Source organism: Bactrocera tryoni, unplaced genomic scaffold (genome assembly GCF_016617805.1).
Source record: "Bactrocera tryoni isolate S06 unplaced genomic scaffold, CSIRO_BtryS06_freeze2 scaffold_25, whole genome shotgun sequence".
Lineage (NCBI taxonomy): Eukaryota > Metazoa > Arthropoda > Insecta > Diptera > Tephritidae > Bactrocera > Bactrocera tryoni.
In genome coordinates this window covers 23010661-23035369 of record NW_024395977.1, presented here as the reverse complement: position 1 = coordinate 23035369, position 24709 = coordinate 23010661, and the positions used below count along the sequence as shown (strand labels likewise).

At 34.3% G+C, this 24709-nt stretch overlaps 1 protein-coding gene across 2 annotated transcripts in view; it reads right to left on the bottom strand.

The window, feature by feature from the left end:
• LOC120780937 (equilibrative nucleoside transporter 1-like) overlaps positions 1-24709 on the bottom strand; it is a 135931-nt gene that overhangs the window by 41160 nt on the left and 70062 nt on the right. For both annotated transcript variants that reach the window (XM_040113167.1, XM_040113166.1), the window contains exon 7: positions 11638-11765. In XM_040113167.1, the coding sequence (XP_039969101.1) occupies positions 11638-11765 (128 nt within the window). The remainder of the gene's footprint in view (positions 1-11637; positions 11766-24709) is intronic.

Genomic DNA, 24709 nt, shown 5'->3' with positions numbered 1-24709 from the left:
TTTAGGTATAATTTTGAGAACTTGTCCTTTTTTCTACGATTTGGAAGATATATTTGGCTATAAAGAGTTTCAATCCAATGCATTTGTTTTGGATACAGAAGCCTTAGAAAACAACTCGACGTCCACCACAGACGATTTCGACGCCGGAAGCAGTGCAAATGTAGCTACCACACCTGAAGATATTTTTCAAGAAGTCGGTCCAGAATCTACATGCAACACAATAAATCGGAAAGGTATTTATTCGCGGACAGGTGTTGCCGATGTGCTTACTATGCACACAGGTTTAATTAAGGTGAAGCAACAAAAATTGGAGATAGAATCAAAAATGAAAGATAGGGAGCTATCTTTAAAAGAAAAAGAATTTGATTTACAATACCAAAAGTTTTTTTTGAAAAAGAAAAATGCAATTCAGAAGAGAGAATAAGAATACTAGAAATTGAAATGAAGGAAAAATTGGCTTTAAGAGAGCTTGAAATGAAGGAACGAATAGCAATGGAAGAATTAAAAAATAAAACTATACATATGTATATACTACATAAAATTAAATAATTATATCTTTATTGTTTACAAAATGTGATAGAGCTTTTCTTAGGTCGTCGTGTTCATAAATTTCTTGTGGGAAGTCTGTTTCTTCTTCACTTTCTAAACTACAATTTTCGTTTAAGATAAATTGTAGCAACATGTTGTGAAGGATACAACATGCCAAAATCCATCTACAACAATTTTTATAATTAGTTTCGTTCGTTAATCGGAACCGTAGTTCTTTTAAACTGCAAAATTTTTCTTTTAATTTCCCAAAACAATTTTCTACACGTAGGTACTCTATATTTAGAGAAATATTGATTGAATGTATCTCTCATTTCTTTTGACTGCTCAGTACTGTTTTGTCGAAAAGGTGTAATAAGATGTTGGCTTAGCGGATATGCCGAATCGCCAGCAATCAATTCCCGATGAGAAAAATAATTTTGTGGGTTTTTACCTATTGCAGATTCGGCAAAATTTTTAGCATCATGCACGCTTCCTCGGTATCCTATTGTCGCTTGTCTAATTCTTAGTGAATAGTCACATACTACTTGCATTTTTATCGCATACTGTTTTTTGCGAGAGAAGTATAGTTCGTGATCTTTTGAAGGAGCCTCTGCTAATCTGTTTTCAGTACCGTCAACATAGCCAATACATCCTGGAACTCTTCCATTGTTTTTGTGACAATCTTTCGCCTTTCTTCTCGAGATGGTCAACATAAAAATGTAGATTTTAAATTAATCAATGCGGTGATAACCCGCTCTGTCACTTTGGTAACTGTTCCGCCATCGCCTATTCCGAACAATGTTGCAATCTTTCTAATAGAGGCACTCTCTCCACTTGATCCCAGACGGAAAAGTGTTATCTTTAGTTGAAGATCGATTGGTAATTGTGGAACACAATTTTTGTTTTGGGAAACAGGGTCCTGCTTGATTAAGGATAATATATAATTGAACTCAAAGACTTCTATGCGCAACATTTGTCGCATGCGGCAACTATCAAATCTGGGAAAAACATTATTGACCCATTGCGAAGATTTTGGTATACCCAAATGGGTACTTCTCCGATTAGCTTTAATAAGCGCTGCATCAATGGAAAAATTTATTAGGATATCGTCATCCTCCACTGCCTTTAACAAAATTGTAAAAAAATAACTTCGGTAGGTAATTTTATGTAATAAGTACATACTAGAATAATTAGCGGTTATGTCCAGTATATATTTGTAGCTGAGTGTCTTCAATATATTTTGCTTTCCATTTAAATGAGACATTTTTATTCAAGAATTAAAAATTAATTTGCTATAAAACTAACTTTGTCCGCTCACAGTTTAAATGTCAAATATCGGGCAAAGTTGCCACGTATGAAATTTCCCATAAACTGTGAATACAGTAATTGTTTTGGATGACATTAGTCACAGCGAGCACGTCTGTTCAATTTTGATATTAAATGATCGAAGCCGTCTTTACGTTTATTTTTATTGTCGAGCGTCTTTCACCAGATTATCGTGTATGTACCGGCTTGGATATTAAATCTTCTGCAATTTCCATGCGAAAACCAATTTGACTAAGCTTTAGAATTATTGCTATTATTGCCATTGTTGCATCGAATGCCTTTATAAGCAATGGTCAGAACCATTTCTATCCATATACCTTAATTCAGTACTTGAGTATATTCGCCTATAAAGGTTAGAAGATACTCATATGGTTTTTTTAAAAAACCTCTTTTTTTATCTTGCGATGTAGTCATGCGAGAAACTTGTTTTTCAAAAGTCCTCTCAAGTTCTTTTTGAGTAAAAAAGTCAACTAGTGTACCTTTTTGAATACACACATATATATTATTTTCGTAATAAACTACGAAGTGCAAAAAAAATTTAAATCAGAAATATGAATATTTCGCTCAATTGTGTTACATACTGTATCTCTCGACCATAGGGGCGTGTTTAATGTCAAAAGCTTGAGCGGAACTTTAGCATGATTGTTTAGTTTTGTACATACAAAAGTTAACATTCATAATCCATTCTCCTTGGCAACCAACTCACGTGTTATTGGATACAGAAAATTTCACCTAAATATCATCACCGTTGAATATTTCAATAAAATAATAATATGTCGCAATAAAATTATTTAAGTTAATCAAATGCGCTTTGAATATTTGATTTACTTGTATCACATTTTTAGTATATGTCCATACCTTCTCCTATCTAACAAATATGCAATATACATATTTTCATACTTCAAATGTATATATGTAGAATGTTCGAGTAGCTCAGTAAAGACCAGGAAGCAAAAAGTTGTAAACTCGAATAACGAGTAATAAGCGTTACGTCGTCTGAATAAGAAATGTTTAAATGAGTTAAGCCTCCACCCACTCTACCCGGGCGCACCCTAGCTAAACACAGCTCGACACACCACAGCCAATGGCAGCGCAACACAAAACCACACCTATTGACCAATCCACTCAACAAAAAGGATGGACAACGGGATCGCAACAAACATTTGCTATATACATTCGTTCTTTTTTTATACTTTCGATCATACGCGGCGCCACGTAAATCCCTCCTGCGATCCCTCAGCGGTTCGGTAAGCAACTTACATCCACCCCGCTCAGTACACCTACATACCTTTGTCGCCCACATATAATTTATCATTTTGTCCCGCAATCACACATTAAATTACATTAAATGATTGTAAATTCTAACTCGTGTGCATTTTTATTAAATAATTGTTAAGACTTTTCTGTGCAAATTTGGGCAGCAAATTAAATTAAACAAATTTAATTAAACAAGAAATAAGGATAAGTGTACGAGTATAGCCTTTAAATGCGACTTTTATTTAATAATCCGATGATCAAACTTAAAAGTGAGTTACAATATACACGATCTATCGAGAAATCCGTTACAATATTAATCAAGATAAATGAAAAACTATCACAATCGGTTATAGCTATAATTAAAGTATTATTGTTGACGAATATGTTTTCAATTGGAATTAGATGAAGACAAAACGAAGATAAAAGAAAAAGGAAGAGGCTTAATGCTCACCAAGGGAACAGTTCGCAGCGCAAGATGCACATACAAAGTGCGTTCCAAAGTAAACAGGGCTTTTTGAATCTAGCGCCAACTGGTGGCATGGTCTATATGTCGACTGGTGCGTTAGAATCTGCTATCTTTATCCATTGTCTAGTAAGAATTTCATTTAAAAGGCTTGCATCGGCATACTGGCGGCCATAGCGGCCAACGAGCTAAAACACTCGTTCGACATGCTTTTGGACCGTGCAAAAAGCTCTATTGAAGCTATGCTATTTTGAATAAAATAAATTGATATTGCCAAAAAAACCGTTCGTTCCGTTTTTTTGTTAAATTCTGTTTACTTTGGAAAGCTACTTGTATATCAGCACAGGTGTCCTCACAGTTGAAAGAGCAGGATGCACCGATATCGCAGCAAATAGCAGAAGTGTCTTCACAGATTTTGGAAAGCTTGATAAAATTAAAACAAAAGTAAATTAATTGAGTAAAGATTGTATCCGCGAGCAATAATTAAATCGGCCAATTATGGCAACAGCTTCTGCCAACGTAAAAAAAGGAAAACAAAATATTTTTGTAGTCATGGACTATCATCAAATGGGCAGAGCAACTTCTATCAAAAAGGTAGAAACAGCACCGGATGTATTTATCAACAATTCGGTATCGACATATAGTGTTCCCATAGAATTACATTTTGACGAAGGAAGGAATTTTGAATCTGCTCAATTCAGGAGATGTGTTAGAAACTGGTTATCCGGAAAACCCGTACACCTGCAATACATCCGCAGTCCGATGCAATAGTAGTACGATTCAATCCAGCTTTGGATGAACACTTGAGGAAAGTTCAAAACAAGTACATATTAAAAATATTGGGATACCCATATATCCTTTTTCCTGATGGAGTACCGGTCTGCAGTAGCAGGAAAGGTGCGTTTTGGTAATTATCCTCTGTAATCGCGGCTGGCGTATTAGAATAAAGTGGCACTACAAAACCCGTAAAAAGTTTCGATTAAATTTATGACCAAGAAATAACATTACATTTAGAGAAGTATATACATATATAGCAATGATACGAGTATTTATGGTTCAATTTAAGTACGTCTTCAATCATAATATACATACATATAAACTTTCTAAACATTTATCAGATTTGCATTCTTATATAGTATACTTTGTTCAATTCATCACCCAGAACAATAAGAAAGATAAGCGATGGCATAAAACGAAAAATTGGGTCTGATTAAAGGAAATGTTATATACATATTTATACTTTATTCCTCCAATTGTAATTGCAATTTTATTGAAAGGAAATGATAGGTGTTTAAATGAGTTAAGTGTTTTACACGTTATATATGTATTTTGTGGTAAACAGGAATTAAAACAAATTTAACCATAAATTGCCCTTGTATTCTTTTGTTAACAAAATGGTAGTGAGTAAAAAATTTTAAATCAACTAGTGGGTATCCGTATAGATTTAAACATGGTCCTTAGAGCCCTTCGAATTTTTATAAATAAAAAAAAACAATATTATATTATAGTATATAACATATACTACCTACATACCTACAGTACATAAAACGCCCCTTGAGGAAAAACAAAGTGAGGGTATTTTTTCCATTTATTTTAAATATATTTCAATGCACATAAATATGTACGTACTTACATATGTAAAAAATACGTTTTTATATGCAAATATCAAATATTTCAAAATCCGTTTTATCCGCGAAAAAACGGTTACCAAAGCCTTACAGCTTGTACTGGTCGATAAACAAGTAACGACACTAATGAACTTACCAAAAATTAAGAAAGAAACAAGTGTAGAATTCATCAAACTAGAATCAACTGTTTCAAATTGACACAAAATATTCCTACAGACAATTGGGACCCTATTCTGGGATATGCACTGCAGCATTACCAGAAAAATCGTTTCGTTTGTGTGGGCAATCGCTCTCATCACGAAAGAAGTGCTTAACGTGGCAACAAGTGAAAGATTTTCTGACTACTCAATATGAAATTGCGGAAAGAGTAGAAGAAAAAATAGTCAGAACAAAAAACATCAACACGACGTCAATATAAGCTTCAATAGACCCCAAGTTACATAGAAGCGAAAACAAATCAAACAGAATTTTTAACAAAACACAATCGTTCACATCCGAACAAAGGGAACATAAGTCATGCGAACTATGTAAAAGAGAGCATAAACTTACATATTGCGAGAAGTTTAAAAATGTAAAAGTTAACGAACGAAATAATTTTGTCAGGTCAAAAAGACTTTGCACAAATTGCCTGTCACATGCGCATACATACAATACAAATTGCAAAAGCAGATTTAAATGCTTACATTGTCATACAATACTTCATTACAGCTCGTATCTCCTCTCGCACAAAAAGGCGCTCATACAAAAAAAACCACGGGTTTAATTGCAAAAGCAAATCCCGAAACCCAAAATTTTAAAAATTGCCAGAGACACCACGTTGCTCAAAGGCACAAAAAGCTCAAACGCTGCACAGCGAAATACAAAGTGAACTAGTTACAAAACTAGTTACCTTCAAACCAACTCAAGTTGAGTATAATACAAACAAATACCTTAATTCACAATTAAGGAAATTTCAAAAGTTAAGAAAACTTCCACCTATAGCAAACAAAACTCTAGAAGATCAGTATTGTGAAGACTTCTCTAAAGCCACAACTACTAATTCAAATATTGGCCGGTACGTCGACCGATTACCACTAGAGCCACAATTTTCAATACTCCACAAATTGGTATAAAATACAAAGTCAGCTTTACCTCTGACAGTCCATATATTAAAAGCACATACAATTTTTCGGCCAGTAGGATGGCTTTCGCCAATAATGAAAAAAAAAATCTGAACAAATGGTAGAGCGGTCGCGGGCTACTAAACGCCAAATTAGTCTACACGCACTAAAACATAAAATATAATATCACATAGTTGTTTAAAAAGTCGAAAAATCGACACCTTTCATAAATTTTCAAAAATAAATAAAATCAAGAAGTTCAGGGATCACCATACTCCCAATGCGATACAGTGACGGACCTACACTTACAAAAGGCAAAGGTCGCTCTTATCAGAATCAGCTACACATAGCATCAAATTAATTATGAAGAATTTTCTACTCCACAAATCGAAGCCGTTCTCTATTCACGGCCATTCTCTGGCAAGATCCCTCTATTGCCACAGTCCTAACTTCAGGGCTAAGGAGTACCCATTCTGGCCATATCTCGCCAGTGTGGAGTTACTATCCTTCATAAGCCGAGAATAAATAAAATCCAAACAATTGACGATAATATAGAAAAGGCTATAATAAACAACCGGTATTCCTAACAGATAAAATAAGAAATAAATAAAAGTAAACAATTTTGTTTACTATAATACTCGTAATAAGTCGTCAAACCACGCAAAAGGAAATTACTACCTCAAGCACCACTGCTTACACAAAATACAAATTTATATTAAAACCAAAATCGCTTCTTACAGCTAAAATTCTGTGCCCTCAGCTACTGCACCAACAGTAAACTGAATGACATTTATCAGCTTATACATAATACTATACAAAATATTCGCCAAGGGGGCTCAGGATGTTTAAATGAGTTAAGCATCTACCCACCCTACCCTGAAAAACTGGCACAGACTAATAAAGCGCTGCTCAATACACCATATCTGATGGCACCATACTAATACATTACCACGCAACACAACTCACCATAATTCTACATCATTCAACCCACTCAACAAAAAGGATGGGCCAAAGGGAAAGCGGACACAATTGAACCACAAATTGGAAGAAGGGAATAAAAGCCGTTTTTGACGAAATAGATTTTTACTCATATTAGCTATTTTCAATCGTAAAACTACGCGTCAGGTTGAAAAAAGAAATAAAAAGGTCAACCGCCATTGTAATACTAGCGGCCAAAAAAAATGTAAGTTGGAAGAAAGGAATAAATCATGGATTTATTTCTTTTTTCCTACTAACAACCTTTTGTCATACAATTAAATGTCATTTTAATTTGACATTTTTATTCACTTATACCGTTAGTAATAACTGAATTTGATTGGCTGGTTAGCCGGCTGCTTAGATAATCGCGATTTGGTTTTGTTAACCGGTTATTTAGTTGACACTTGACCTTGAATACAAACGTTTGTGGTGCGCGTTGTTGTGATTATTTAAAAGAATAAAGAACAATGTGAACTGAGAACTAATCATCTGATGATGAGATTAACATTCCAACAAAGAAGAAAAGAGGGGTACGTAACTTTCACTTTTATAAAAAGAAAATACAAAAAACACGGCGTCTATTGAGTCAATCGTACACAAGTACAAGCACAGGGAGGTTAGTATAGGCAAAAAGCAATAAAGAACGTGATTGTAAATGCAAAAAAAGTGCACTCATCAGTTCAGTAATATAGATAGACAAGCAATAATGGATACAGTTTAAAATGGACGACCCAAAAATGAGCAAGACACGTATGTTATGAGCCTTATTGAACGTTCAAATATAACCCGCCGCAATCGGACAATGAGAATAAAAAAACCCGTGAGAGTAGCTTTCATTACTTTGCCGTGAAAAATACTGAAAAGAAAAAAGTATGTCGTAAAGCATTCTCCATATTATACGCTGTGAAAAATAAACATATATTCCGATTGACTCGTCTTATCACCGAAGGTAAACCGCCAGAAGTTCAGCGTGATAAACATCGTAATCGAGGAAATAGCTTACTATCGGGTGATTTTTTAAGAGCTTGATAACTTTTTTTTAAAAAAAAACGCATAAAATTTGCAAAATCTCATCGGTTCTTTATTTGAAACGTTAGATTGGTTCATGACATTTACTTTTTGAAGATAATTTCATTTAAATGTTGACCGCGGCTGCGTCTTAGGTGGTCCATTCGGAAAGTCCAATTTTGGGCAACTTTTTTCGAGCATTTCGGCCGGAATAGCCCGAATTTCTTCGGAAATGTTGTCTTCCAAAGCTGGAATAGTTGCTGGCTTATTTCTGTAGACTTTAGACTTGACGTAGCCCCACAAAAATAGTCTAAAGGCGTTAAATCGCATGATCTTGGTGGCCAACTTACGGGTCCATTTCTTGAGATGAATTGTTCTCCGAAGTTTTCCCTCAAAATGGCCATAGAATCGCGAGCTGTGTGGCATGTAGCGCCATCTTGTTGAAACCACATGTCAACCAAGTTCAGTTCTTCCATTTTTGGCAACAAAAAGTTTGTTAGCATCGAACGATAGCGATCGCCATTCACCGTAACGTTGCGTCCAACAGCATCTTTGAAAAATACGGTCCAATGATTCCACCAGCGTACAAACCACACCAAACAGTGCATTTTTCGGGATGCATGGGCAGTTCTTGAACGGCTTCTGGTTGCTCTTCACCCCAAATGCGGCAATTTTGCTTATTTACGTAGCCATTCAACCAGAAATGAGCCTCTATCGCTGAACAAAATTTGTCGATAAAAAGCGGATTTTCTGCCAACTTTTCTAGGGCCCATTCACTGAAAATTCGACGTTGTGGCAGATCGTTCGGCTTCAGTTCTTGCACGAGCTGTATTTTTATACGGTTTTACACCAAGATCTTTGCGTAAAATCTTCCATGTGGTCGAATAACACAAACCCAATTGCTGCGAACGGCGACGAATCGACATTTCACGGTCTTCAGCCACACTCTCAGAAACAGACGCAATATTCTCTTCTGTACGCACTGTACGCATTCGTGTGGTTGGTTTAATGTCCAATAAAGTAAACTGAGTGCGAAACTTGGTCACAATCGCATTAATTGTTTGCTCACTTGGTCGATTATGTAGACCATAAATCGGACGTAAAGCGCGAAACACATTTCGAACCGAACACTGATTTTGGTAATAAAATTCAATGATTTGCAAGCGTTGCTCGTTAGTAAGTCTATTCATGATGAAATGTCAAAGCATACTGAGCATCTTTCTCTTTGACACCATGTCTGAAATCCCACGTGATCTGTCAAATACTAATGCATGAAAATCCTAACCTCAAAAAAATCACCCGATAAATGAAGCGAATGTTGCGATCGATCAACACATACCATCGTTTCCCCTAAAACTATCGCATTACAGCAACAGAGAGCTTTATTATTTAGAGGCTATCCTTAATGTCAAAATAATGTTTGAACTTTTTTCCAAGGACAACCCCCAATATAAAAATGTTGTGAAATATGATTACTACAGGACATATTTTAAACAAAATTTCGACTATAGATTTGGGCGGCCACAAGTCGACGTTTGCTCTGTCTGTGAAGAGCTAGAATCCAAAATAAAAAGTACTTCACTTTATGATAATGCAAAGAGAGTAGCCGTGGCTGAGAAAACGGTACATGTAAAACGAGCGAAAAAGTTGTATAATAAACAAAAAGAAATATTGACTTTATGCAATGAGAGAGACGATGTAGGCACTATAGTTTTTGATTGTATGCAGAACCTACCTTTGCCAAAGATTCCTGTTCAAGAAATGTTTTACTTAAGAAAACTATTGCTGTACGTGTTTTGCGTTCACGATTTAAAAACAAACGAGGCACATTTCTATACTTATCATGAGGGAGAAGCTAAACGAGGTCCGGATGAAGTTTGTAGTCTATTATGGATGATGATACAGAAAATGGATCCTAAAATCAAAGAACTACACGTTTTTAGCGATGCTTGCGGAGGGCAAAATAGGAACAACACACTCGGAAGGTTTTTTTTGACCCTCGTATCAATCAATCGTTTTGATAAAATATATCAATACTTTCCGGGGCGAGGACATTCCTTTTTGCAATGTGATCGTAATTTTGGAACAGCCATGAGATCTTTTAGAAGAAAAGATAGAATATAGGACCCAGCTCAGTACAACAACTTGATTTCAGAGCTAAAAGTAAGGGATTTTTGGTTGAAGCCATTAATAAAGAGAACATATTGAATTTTAAAACAACATGGCAGCCGTTCTACAAGAAAACCTGCAAGTCAATAGATAAAAGTACAACTTTTAAAATATCAAAATATAAACATTTTGAGTACAATCATTGACGGATTTGTAAAGACATCTTTTTTGCTCCGAAAATCAAGAACTACACCTAAAATACCTGACGAAAAAGCATACCGGTCAAAACTACCCATAAACGAAAAAAAGATGAATGATGTGCGAAAAATCATACCATATATTCCTGAAGAGTATAAGACGTTTTATGATTTGATTTTGACTTGGCCCACAACCACTTTGGATGGTGCTGATATAGATGAGGATTATGACAATATCTTTTCTGTGTTATTAATATAATAAAGAAATAAAATATTGTGTTTTTATTTTCATAAATTGGAAAAAGGGAATAATTCCAAGAATTTCAAACTACCCTAACTTTTGTTTTTCTTTACATAATTTTTTTTTACAGCATATTATCGGCAACAATGTTTACTACATTTCATTTTAAGATATCATGGGTATTTGATCTATACGTTGAGAGTAAATCAGTTTTTTCTAATTATCTCAGTTTGAACTTTTTGTAATTATTCCCTTCTTCCAATTGGTGGTTCAATTCGACACACGCTCATCGCTGATACACATTCGCTTTTTACGTTCGATCCTACGCGGCGCCGTGTAAATACCTCATTCGTTAACTCAGTGGTCCGGGATGCAACTTATATCCACCCCGCTCCGTACATCGTCGTCAATTAGTTAACATAAATTAATATTTTTATAAGAATTTATTAAACAAAGCGTGAGCATTTTTACTAAATAATCGTTGAAGTGGCTTGTACTTCTGTTTGCAAATTTAAGCAGCAACTTAATCACATAATTTGTTATTGTTAGCAGAAACACATAATATTTAGCATTTTCAAGCAAATTCAAACATATGTATTTATCTAGATGTACATACTAGGTATGTTATAGAAGAATATCCTTCGTTATACGTTGCTCCGATTTGTCTGGCAATGTAATATTTGCTTGCCATTACTCTTACTTTAATATAACATTTGTTGTTCAATATAAGAATTAGGAAACATTAACGAGTTGAATTTATTAAATTATTATTAATATTGTACATAAAATTTTAAATATTTACCCATTGTATCCAAGATGTTGTCAAACTCCCTAACATTGCAAAGAGGTTAAAGGTAAGGAAACAGGTCACAGAAGTGAAGATATCCGGTGACTGAATAATAAAGTTTGACGACGACGATAACTTTATATCTAGAAAAATATATAAATTATTATTACAATTCTGACTAATCGAATATGTTATTAAATATATCTTGACGTAAGCTCTAAAATAAGAAACTTTAAACGTACTACACTCAGTCCTTTTGTTACGCGACCTCTTTTTACGCTATTTCACTTTAACGCGGTTATTTTTGCAGCGCAAATTCCTTTTTTCTCACTTTAACACGATTGCTTTTTTTCGTTTTTTGCTTGGTCTCAAACTTGCAGCAGAATTGGAAAATTATTTTGTAGCAAATCATACTGATGCCGAACGTGCACAAATTTTTCAAAAAGAATTAAGTCTCTGCATTTTAAGATATAAAGAACTACATCGGAATTTATTGGGTCCAAAAAAAAGCATTCAAACAAAATTAACTGAATTTATGGTGCAAACTCAGTCGGAGATGCTAAGTGAATCAGAACATCAATCCAGAGTTCTTACTATTGATTCTGATACAAATTCTAGTGATATCAGTGCCGGCCATCAAAATAAGCGGCTAAGAATAATTTAAACTACGGATAATGACAGTGATTAAACAGCATTCAACGGTTTTTTCAATAAATTTACCTATTTTCTATTTTCTTCTCTTTTATATATGGTTTTTGTTTTGTATTTTTTATTTTGTTATGAATGAATAAATCATAAGTCTGAAATTTGAAACTTATTGTATTGTTTTTTAATTATTTTTTTGCGGGCATATTTTGTTATACGCGATATTTTTTATATTCGGATCCAATTCGTCAGTTAATATTGGAAAACTAACAATTTTTACGCGAGTTTTTTTTTACGCGATTAGTGGCAGAACCAAAAATCGCGTAAAAAAAGGACTGAGTGAATATAGTTCCCATAATGAGGTATTAACAGAAAATAATGGAAAAATTTATGAATTTATAACTGAAATGTTACTTTAGATCAGATGGTTAATTTACAGTTTTTGAGATAATATACACCAAGGTACAAAGCTAGACCGATTTTTTGTTTGACCCCGCCCCAAAATAGGTTTAATGTACATATCCCCCAAACCATTCACGCCAAAATAACCAAGTTTGCTGAAGATGCATCTATTAAGAACCCCTACTGAAAGTCTGCAAAAACTGAGAAATCGGATCATAACCCCGCTTACTAGTCATATCACGGTAATGCTAAAAACTGCTAAAGGCGCGATAAATCAATAACGTAATTCGCCAAAGACATTAACTTTTAAATCTGAAAGAGTTTGAGACAGCTTTAAATGAGCCGGGGGAAAAGGTGGGCAGTGGGCGTAACACCGGCAACTTTTAGGTGAAATCACATATCGCATTACCTGCACGAACGATTTCAACCAAATTAAGTGTATAACATTCTTTTAAAGATTATTTAGTGGAATCGGACAACAACCACGTCCCACAATTTCAAATTCCATTAGATTTTTTCACTTTCTGGTATACAAATCAGGAAGCAATTTATATAACGAGATAAACCTTTGCACGAATAGTTCCTTTGAAGAATACCACATAATGACTAGAACTTACCCAAATTGGATTAAAACTGTTCAGGCCCCCAGGTACCGAATATGTGGACCCAAGTACCAATAGTTGACTTTTGATCAAAAATATCGGTCAATGAGGTATATAATTTAAATACATAAAGAATTTTTTCTCGATATTAGTACATCTTAGCCTTTATATACCGGGTGACTCAATGAAAATGGGAGAGCGTGTATCTTTGTGCCTAAATAATTAAAATTGATATAGAACAATATCATTCTAATTCAGCACTAAGCCACATAATTTTGAAAAAAACTTGTACATTTAGTTTTTTTAAAATATCACACATTTTGACCAACCTGACCGGTTTAAATACAGATGGCCTTTATTATCAGTTATGTTGGACCCAGAGAAAGGAACAGGCTGATAATATTAATTTTAATGTAGCCCGGGTAAAGTCGAAAAAATGTTTTGATACAATTTTATTTATAAGTAATACTCACAGCCCGACATTTTCGGCTTGTTGGAATAACGAAATTCATTATACCACACACTATTAAAGTGCACCCAGAGTTTCATCAAAGTATTTCACATATAATCACCAACCATATGGTGTTGAAACCCGGCACCTCGGCTACGTCTAAAAATGTTTAGCTCACAGGTACCCATTGCTACTGCGATACGTTGTACCAAATTACAGTTCTATATACTCGTATCCTAATTTAGTACTTAAATATGGCACTTTATAGGTTTACTTGTGATGGTATTTTGTGGTTGGCAGTGGTCCGATTACGCCCATCTACGAAATCGTTCTCGATTTTTTGCCAAGTTTCAATGAGATATCTCATTTTTAACTCAAATATTAGCTTGCACAGACAGACTATCGCACATAGGAGCATTTTCCTTCAAAACCCGGACAAAAGTAGGAATTACAAACTTCAGCGATGCTACTCAAAATTGATTTTTTTTAGTACTACAATGAACCGATTAAATGAATGACCTTCAGTCCGCTATATTGCCACACAAGTAGTCGGAACCTAGACTTCCTTTAGTATGCACGTCCTTATTCGTGATACTCTCAATTGTTCTCAAAATTGCAAGGAGTTTTTCTGTTGCGTGAAGTGAGTTCTGGAAAATATTTTATATGGATTCTGGTCAACATGGTACACACGAGTATGCATTTAATACATAAAATAATTAATTTTAATATAAAGATTAATTTGGTTAAAGTATTATTATTTTGTTTTTGTTTGAAAAAACATTGAATCATTAAAAAACTACAAAAAAAAAAGAATTAGTGTTTTTGTTATAGTGTCGGGTCGAGCTATAAATTATTTTTTTTTACTAAACTACAAGGTTTCTACTTAACATATAAGCTTAAACCTTTTCCCCGTCTTTCCCCCCCTTTAATTAAAAGCGCGTTGAATTAGGTTGGTCACTTGCATAAAATGAGTACCGCTTTATTTATTTTTTTTTTAAATAAATACTGAAATCCTGCTAAATTATTGTATACGGGTGATATATAGATGGTACAAAGGGGCTTTATCGGAGCCGGTGTGAAAAATTTGGAATATAACATATTTTCATATTCATATGTCACTATGAGCGAAATCGGACTACAACCACACCTACTTTCCATATAAAATAATTTAAAACTCCATTTGATTCTATCACTTTCCAGTACACAAATAAAGAATTAATTAATATAACGAAATAAAATTTTGCGTCAATAATTCCCTTAAAGTAATCCACCTTTTGACCAATAACTGTCCAAATCCAACCAAAACTGTTCAAGCCCCTAGATACCGAATATGTGACCCGATACCAATCCTCTTCTGGCAATAGTATTTCATTGTATCAAAAATGGGTTGAAGCGGGTCTATTTAAACTCAATGAAGATTTTATCAAACCTTACCACTGGTGGGGGGAAATGAGAAGACCTTCAATGAGCTGAGAATTATTTCATTCTGATTTTTATTTGGTATTTTAATTGCTTATATAATTAGGGTGACATATTTATAGCCATCAAGCGACAGCTGTTTTTGTATATGGAATGTAAACAAATATCAAGTGACAATTTAGGGCCGCCAAAATGTCTTCCAAAAACATCGATTAAACTAGAGCAGGTACCGATTATAATGAGTGGAATATAAGTTTTCAAGTAGTTTTCAGCGAAAATGTTTTTCCCACGAAAACATGTTTTCGTTGTCGGTCCGAACATAGTAAAAGTTATAAGTTATAACGATTCGAAAACAAAGCATTGAGAATTGTAAATGTGTAAACTCATTTTTGTATGAAATCCAACAACAATTTTTTTAAACAAGTGTAAAAATTTATAATTTTGCGATTTTACGATGCTTTACGACGGGTTGTGAGTACCCCAAATATTTTAGAAAACTATCTTAAATAAATAAATATATGTTTGTATATATTGCACAGTACATGGGATTGTTTTTAACTATACAATTTAATACATGTGTGTGTGTGTCTTTAATGTTATCTGATCTGTAACTTTATGACTTGTCTTTACCCATGCATTTTTATTATTATTTGATGCGCATTGCATGTAAATGCCGAGTATGTTTATGTTCATATGTATGTATGTATATCAATATATAAATAGATATTTATATTTGGTAGAATTTCGGCTTTGCTGATAAGTAAGCATGTTCAATGATATTTGAACAATACCTAATATAAAGATTTTAGAACTTCTATGTCACTTTATGCTGGATATATTCGCCAATAAAGAGCCAACATTAAATTTTGTTTTAAAATTGATAAAACTTTTACCGAAACGTTTCAATTGATGAAACAAGTTTATGGCGATGATTGCCTATCCCGTAGCAGAGTGCACGAGTGGTTTCAACGTTTTCAAAGTGGTCGTGAGTACATAAATGATGATCAACATGTGGGCCAATCAAAATCCGTGATTATCGGAAATTCTATCGAAACTATGCGTGAATTCATCAAAAATTCGCCAAATCACCATTGAAATTCATAGAAATGGAATTGAACATCTTTAAAACATTAATTTATCGCATTTTGACCGAACATTTGGGCTTACGAAAGGTGTGTGCACGGTTTGCTCCGCACAAATCGAAGGACGATTATTTGACCAACAATCACATTTTAACCATTAACCACTTTCTGTATTCACCTGATATGGCACCGTGCGACTTTTTTCTTTTCGGAAAAATGCATTTGCCCATAAAAGGAAAGGTTTTCACCGGCAAACTGGCGGGCTTACCGGCCAACGCGCTAAAACACTCGTTTGGCATGCTTTTGGACTGTGCAAAAAGCTGTATTGAAGCAGAAGCAGACTATTTTGAATAAAATAAATTGATTTTGCTGAAAAAAACATTTGTTCTGCTTTTTGGAACGAAGTCCCTTACCGCAGGCTTGGAGAAGATAGGGATTTTGCTGCGGGACCTAACTGAACAAAAGTGATAGCAAAACCGTAAGAAAAAACCCGTAAGAAATAACCCGTAAGAAAAAGACTGTAAGATCGCTAGTTATAGCCTACCTTTAGGTTTTGCAAAATAATTAGGCATGAAAATCTGTAATATTATGGTGTATGCAAATAAGTTTTAAGTGAAGTGCGGAACACATAGAGCGCGACAGACTGCAAACTACATCTGTCAAATATTAAAATACAGACGTTCTTATGACGTGAGCGCGACTACACGACTGCAGGCCGACAGTTGTCGTTCCCGCTAACTTGAATATTTCCTATATTTGCCAACGGCAGTAGGACGACAGTAGAGTTGACAGTAGAATGGAGGATAGAAAGAGGAGGTGAGTGGTGATGTCACTAATATGTTAAATGTAAAATTGTAAAAAACTCTAACAAATCTGACGTTATTTTACAAAGAAAAGTATAAAATAGCTCTGTTATATTATTTGTTATAACAATTGATAGTTTAAAACAAAAATATTTACCTATTTACTTATTTTTTGCATAAAAAATTTCACTTTGAACAAAATATTAAAATTTCATTGAAGTGAAAGGTATTAGTATGGCCACAACGATATTGTGTACATGCAAAATGGACAGCTGTGTTGTCTTGTGTACATGCCGGCCATTGTTATGTTGCTGCCTTCTTACGAATGTTCATGTAGTAAGATGCACAAAGCCATTTTCAGTTCACTGTCGTGCTGCTGCAGTCTGTCGCAGTCATTGTGATCACCACTTGCGAATTGTGCTTGCACTTAGTACGTTTATGGGGAGTTGAATTGTTGCATATTTTTTGGCGCAAGTTGGTTAATGCCTTGGGGAAATAACCCGTAAGAAAAAGACTGTAAGATCGCTCGTTATAGCCTACCTTTAGGTTTTGCAAAATTATTAGGCATGAAAATCTGTAACATTATTGTGTATGCAAATTAGCTTTGGGTGAGAATTATGCTTGCACCAAGTACTTTTATGGGGAGTTGAATTGTTGCATATTTTTTGGCGAAGGTTGGTTAATGGTTTGAGTTTTTGGAAAAAGCTTCCTTACGGCAGGCTTGGAGAAGATAGGGATTTTGCTGCGGGACCTAACTGAAAAAAAAGTGATAGTAAAACCGTAAGAATCGAAAAATCGAATAATTAGGCATGAAAATCTGTAACATAATTTTGTATGCAAATTAGTTTTGGGTGAGAATTGTGCTTGCACTAAGTACGTTTATGGAGAGTTGAATTGTTGCATATTTTTTGGCGTAAGAAAAAAGTTAGGCTGTTAACGGTAAGGTGGTTATCGGGTTATGTGATTATTAGATTAAAAATAACCCCTGTGCTCTGTGAACATCCTATGAATGGTTATTTGCTTATTTTTACACAAACAGCTGCTCATTGTTTGGAATTTTAGTTCAATGAAATTCCTACTTATAAAATGCCTAAACAAAGTTTAAAAAGCAAAATAATCGAATTTAAAATAAGTTCTGCTATTCAGAAAATGGACTTTATTGAAGGTGTATGCTTATTAAATAATCCGAATTTTAAGCGTTCAAAAAATTCTTTGTATAAAATTTGCAGACAGCTTGCGCCCTGAACAGTGTCACAATGCAATGGATGAAGTATTAGAAGAACTGCTAGAGGATATAACTTTAATCATCTATAGTAGACGGGGAGATGAACTCCATGTTCCGAAATCTATTCATTGGCGAGAAAATGTTCTGTGTTGCTTTGACGATGGAGATTTTTACAAACCTGAGCGTCAGCAAATGCCGATTCGCTCATCTCCTATTTTTTGATGCTTTGTGATGCTTTTTATTTCGGTTTTAATTTGCTGATTGTAAACAAAAAAAAACTAAGTTAATAGCAGATTTTCCAATTAGAAAAAAGAAAATCTAAATGGCAATGCCATTCGCTTAGTTGCATTTATTTTTTGTGCTGCCATTTAGTAAAATTCCAACGACTTTCTAACACTGGAAATAAGCAAACAACCACATAATCTGTGAACAAGGGCTTAGGTTGGTCAAAGTTGGTTATTTTGTTATACCGCATTTTGTAGTTGTTTACTTAATCACATAACCACACAACCCGATAACCACCTTATCGTGAACAGCCTAAGTATTAATTGCATACTTATAGGCGGGCTCTAAATAAGTGTCCGTTCCCCTGCACTTTTCTTCACCATTGAAAAAGTTTACGTTGCGCTTTTGTGAATAAGCTTTAGAGCTTTGAATGTGTCATTGTGTTGCCATATTCTATCAATTCGTTTTCCTTAAAAAATCAGGTGCGACAGTCGTATACACCAGCGAGTAGTGCATAATACCATTCTCTTTCTCCCTCTTTCTTTCGTTCTTTCATTCCTTCTTTCTCTATTTCTATGTAATTTTATGGGGTCAAACAAAAATAAGGAGACATATTTTTTGTTATTTTAGTTATAATTTGAATTATTTTTTATTTTACGTAATTCATTATTTCTTAAAATCCTAAATTTTCTTAAAACTTATCTGTACTTAAATAAAAACTAATCAGCAAAATTTGAGAGAAATATCAAGACAACCTACATACATAAAATTAATTTTTTTTTTTTGCAAATTGTATCGATTCTACATTAATCGAAGGAACTTCGTTCCTACCTGGTGTCCCACGACACCACATTTCTTTTTTTAAGTCCTTTTTACTTTGGAATGCACATTGTATTACACATAAAATATATATGTACATTCTTAAAGATATAATCCTATATTCATTTGGATTAGTTTTCAGTTATACAAACAACGTTTCGGTGAACAAAACTATTATACTATGTAGAAACATATTGCAAGAGTATAAAAAATACTGTGTGTTTGAGAATTAATGAGGTAAGTTTATATCAAATAAACAATATTTATTTCTCAAATCACGGTCGTATCTTCTCAAAGAAGCACCCATTCAGGCCACTCCTGAGTCAGGCGTGGAGTCGCTATCCTTAATAAGACCGATGGAAAAATAATCAATTAATAAACCTCAACATAAGACACAATGGAAAAATCCAGAAATAATGCCAAAACGTGGAAATTACATATGTCCGTAATAATAATATCCTGGGCAAACCGCCAATACCATCAGTCATAAAATCAACGATAAATTTAGGTAAAGGTTATATCAATGATCAATATAGCTACCCTACAAATCAAATAAGGTTTCTCAAGCTCAAAGTTCACATCAAAATATATACCAAATATAATTTAAATACAAATCGTTTTACATATGTAGAAAGTTAATATGCACATACACATGCCACCAAGCAACTATTCGTCCGGGCACCATTTGTGTCGCGCAACACTAATTCGCCTTCTTGCTTTGGAATACAAACTGGGTGCCAACACGTTTCCAGTTCGTAACGTACATTTAGTAACCTATCCCGTTCCAAATATCAATTTATATTGATTTTATAATTAAATGATATTTCAAAAAGATGTAATTCGCTAAGTTGGTAAGTCCTTAATTAATATGCAAAATATGATCGCGATTTATCAATCAGTTTGTTTGTAGTAGTTGCTTAAGTCGGTACATCTCAGTAGTACGGTTTTTACAATACGTAGATCAAATTATTGAACAATGAAATTGTCTCTAATTTTGTATTTCTAACCAAATTTCTAGGCCGAATTCGTTACAATGTTGGGAAAAGCTTACGGTGATTGAGTTTTATCAGAAACAAAAGCCTACGAGACGTACAAAGCCTTCAAAAACGGTCGAGAGATCGCGAAGACATGCCTCGTTCTGGACGACCTTCCATCTCTTCAACTGATGAAAAATTAAAAAAAAATGTGAAGAATATGGTGCTTGAAAATCCTCATAATTGCCGATGAGACATGGGTTTATGAGCTTGACAATAAGATGAGGATTTTCAAGCACCATATTCTTCACTTTTTTTGACTAACAAGTCAACAATCATCGGAATGGAGGGAAAATACGAGCCGAAACCAAAAACAAAAAAAAAACACACTAAAGCCGCACAAAAGTCAAGATGATAAGAATTTTTTTTCGCTATTTTAGCTTGGTGCATTATGAATTTGTTCCTGAGGTTAATGAGGAGTTATATTTGGCCGTTTTGAGGCGTTAGTCTGAGAACATCCGTCAAAAACGGCTGTAATTGTGGAAGAACAATTCACGGATTTTACACGATGATAATGCACCATCGCATCGAGCAACGATTTGACCGAAACCTAATGAATATCATCATACAACCATCATATTCACCAGACTTGGCTCCGTGTGATTTTTTCTTGTTCCCCAAACTGAATTTCAGTCGATCGAAGAGATAAAACAAAATTCTCCAACAATTTTTTATGAAAAGGGCTTTAAGGACTGGATAATCGTTGGTATACAGTGAACCAATAAAGTTTACATGCACCTAGTTCTATTAATCTACGACACGTTTATTTGTTTCAAAATGTTTATATTTTGAGTTTTTATTATATCTATTTCAAGAGCTGTATATTTTGCCATTAAATATAGCATATAAAAATATTTTTTTTACACAAATAAAAAGAAATTAAAACAAAAGCTTAAAAAGCGCTTAAATCATATCAAAAATATTTACATACATTAATGGTTATTTATGTAAATCAAAAGTAATTACAATAACTTTAGGTAAATTTATAATTTTTTATTATGTTGCAATTATTGCCCTTAGTTGTCGATGTATGCTCTCCACTCAATTTCTAGTATTATTTCCGGAAAAATCCCATGTTAATTAAATGGGAAAAGTATCCTTATTTAGGCAGGGTTAAACGGCATCGAAAAATTTTTTCTTTGTTTCCGAAATTATTTTTAGGTCAAAAAGAAACGATTTTGACGATACCCATGTGGAAATAGCCAACTTGGTAAATAACGGACACCCTAATGTATATGTACGTTGTTATAACTGCATTCAACACGCCTCCCCAACGTTCGTATGCATGCATATTACAAAGCAATACAATTCATTTAATTAATTTAAACCTAGGATCTTTGTTAACCTCTCGTGTCTAGGCTTTGATAAGTTTTTCGTCAAAATATCAGCAATCATATCACTACTGCAACACTATTTGAGATCCATTCCGCCTCCTTGATAAATATCCCTTATATAATGATATTATATGTCGATGTGTTTGGTTCTTGTGTGATACACCGGATTCTCTACAAGATTCATGGCACTGAGGTTATCTCCGTTTACCATGATCGTCTTAGGACATTCGATTCTCATTTCTCCCAAAAGTGTTCGTAAAAATACTGCTTCTTTCACGGCTGACGTAAGTGCCATGTATTCGGCCTCAGTGCTGCTGAGAGCTACTTTTGGTTGTTTCTTTTATTCATATGAAAAAACACTTCCAGCAAGTATGAATTCATACCCCGTATATGACATACGCTCGCTGCTATCGCCGCCCCAATCTATATCGACAAAGCATTCGATTTCTTTGCCGTGCTATAATACCGCAATCGCATGTCTTGAGTATTACACAGGTAACGCAATATCCTCGTTGCGCAAGTTTACACACAGAGTGCAAAATATCTGGCCACGTACATACTGCTAGGTACATCAATGAACCTATTAATGATTGATACTGCATCTGGTTGGCCTTTTTTTACATTTACTCTCATTACAGTTTACTTGATGTCCCGTATCTAGTGGAGTAGCGATTGGTCGACAGTTTTCCATATTATATTCGCTTAACATCTTTTGTATATATGATTTTGCCCAACTCATATAGACCCAGTTTCACCATCGCGATCGATTCTCATGCTCAAAAAATATTGTACTGGTCCTTTGTCAACTATCTTAACTTCTTTCGAAATGTCACTCTTTATTTTTGCCTTTGTTTGTGGTCTGTGCACGCTATAAGCAGATCATCGACATATACAGCTATAATATTGATGCGACCATTATAGTGCTTTATAAAATTTAAATTATTTTCGGAGATATAGGCATTTTTCTGACCCAGCATCCAAACTGGTTCGGCCGGAACTAATCGAACAAAAGACTTTACGCGAAACTTTAAACGCGTTTTTCTCAAAACGATACACACGATTTCTCAGGTTCTACTGGACCGATTTGTAGAGTCTTCTTTATAGGCTTGTCTATGGTTGGAACTAGCCCCATCCCCAATTTTTTATTTTTATTATTTTTAAAAAATTCGAAATAGTCAGAAAAAGTGATCCAAAAAAACTTTTTATTTCAGGCAGTCGCCATTTTGTGAACAAAAAATTTTCCCACTTTTCTGTAGTTCCGGCCATTGCGACATTATTCTAGATTAATAATCTTTTTTTGTTTTGGTTTCAGATAACTAGGAGGGTTGAAATCATGGGTATGTTGACGTGGAAATTTTTAGAGACCCCCACTTCGTCAGCTCATAATTTTTGAAATTTTTTTCTTTTTTTAGTTTTTAATTTTTTTCTGTACTCTTCTAAAATTAACAAATAACTAATAAAAAAATGGATAGTAAAAATATTAATTGCCTTTTTTACGACACTTTAAAAATTACCTGAAATTCATGCTTCTAGACCAGAATACCCCCTTAAAGTTATTGAAAATTATAAAATTATTTTCTCATAAACTAATCATAAATCAATGAAATTTTGTGAAGTCAAAAAAAAATGTTAGTGCTATATTATAGATATTTTTCACAACCCATTTGTTTAAATAATAATATTTTACATCATTTTTTGTTAAACAATTGAAATTTTTAATGTGTTCTTCACAACGCGGAAAATATTCACCATTAATAATCTGCAAAAAGAATGCTGGATGTGCCAAACGTTTTAAGAGTGGTGGGGGGACAAAAAGTTCAACATCTTTGGAATGGTATGAATGAAGAAAAATTTTTTTGCAGATTTAATTGTATGGACGTAGTTACAGTTTCTTGAGAAAAATAAAGGAAGCATGTTGTTATGTCCCGCAAAAGTAATAATTTTATCTGTCAGATAATATGTAATAAAAAGTAAACGACATTTTACATAGAAAAGATAAATAAACTTTCGCCCCTATCAAATATCTCAAAAGCAGCAACATTGGTATGCAGTCATTACGAGTGATATCGTAATCCTCCATTTCCCAATGAAACAAATGTAAAAATTGCAAAAGAGGCTTATAAGCCTTGTAAATGAATCAGCAAAGCATCATATTTTACACATTCATAACGTCAAGTTTATAATGCTCTATAACAAGTTTTATTTTTTAATGCTGTACCAAACATATTTGGTTGTACTCGTACCTCAGACTGGTCACCATGGTTATTAAAATTAACACAACCTCGCTATCAAGCATGTCATAAAAAAACCTAAGCTATTTCGTGAATCGTATACAAATTGTTTGAGCAAAAAGATTTTTCCAAAGCGCTGGAAACGACAATGGGTTGTTCTTCTCTCCAACCGTAACAAACTTACGAAAGCAATATTTACAATAGAACAGGTTTTCTTATACAAAAGCAGTAAGATCTTTTAATTTAAATTTTGAACGAAACCCCATTAGTCGAAATGTCTTTTTCTAGGTTAGTATGACTGTCTGTGAATCTTTGACGAAAAGATACGGCGACTAACAGAAAGTTTCAAGACCGGAGCATACTCTTGTAGAACTCCCAGAGGTGTTCTAGTGACTGAAGTCCAGAGCATACTAAATTTGGGAGGGAACACCTCTCTACGCTGCCAAATGGCAGTGAAAGGATAACACCAGGAGATGGAGATTCCCCAAACGAAGACGATGGAACAGACGTTCCATGAGGGGTTCGAATAGCAATTACCCAAATCAACAACTGACCAGATCTTGCTTTTGACAGCACTAAATGTAAATGTCGATGTCTGAATTTTATATTACTGCAAAACTAATACGGCTGTGTAAACTGTCTTTAAGCAATACCAAAAGATCCGTCAGGATCGGGAAGGACCTCTCCGAGCCGTTCGATTCCAAACAAGGCGACTCCCTGTCGTGGAACTTCTTTAAACTACTGCTGTAGAAAATATTTCGAGGAGCAGCAGAACTCAATCGAGAAGGTACAATCGTCTATAAGGGTGTACAGCT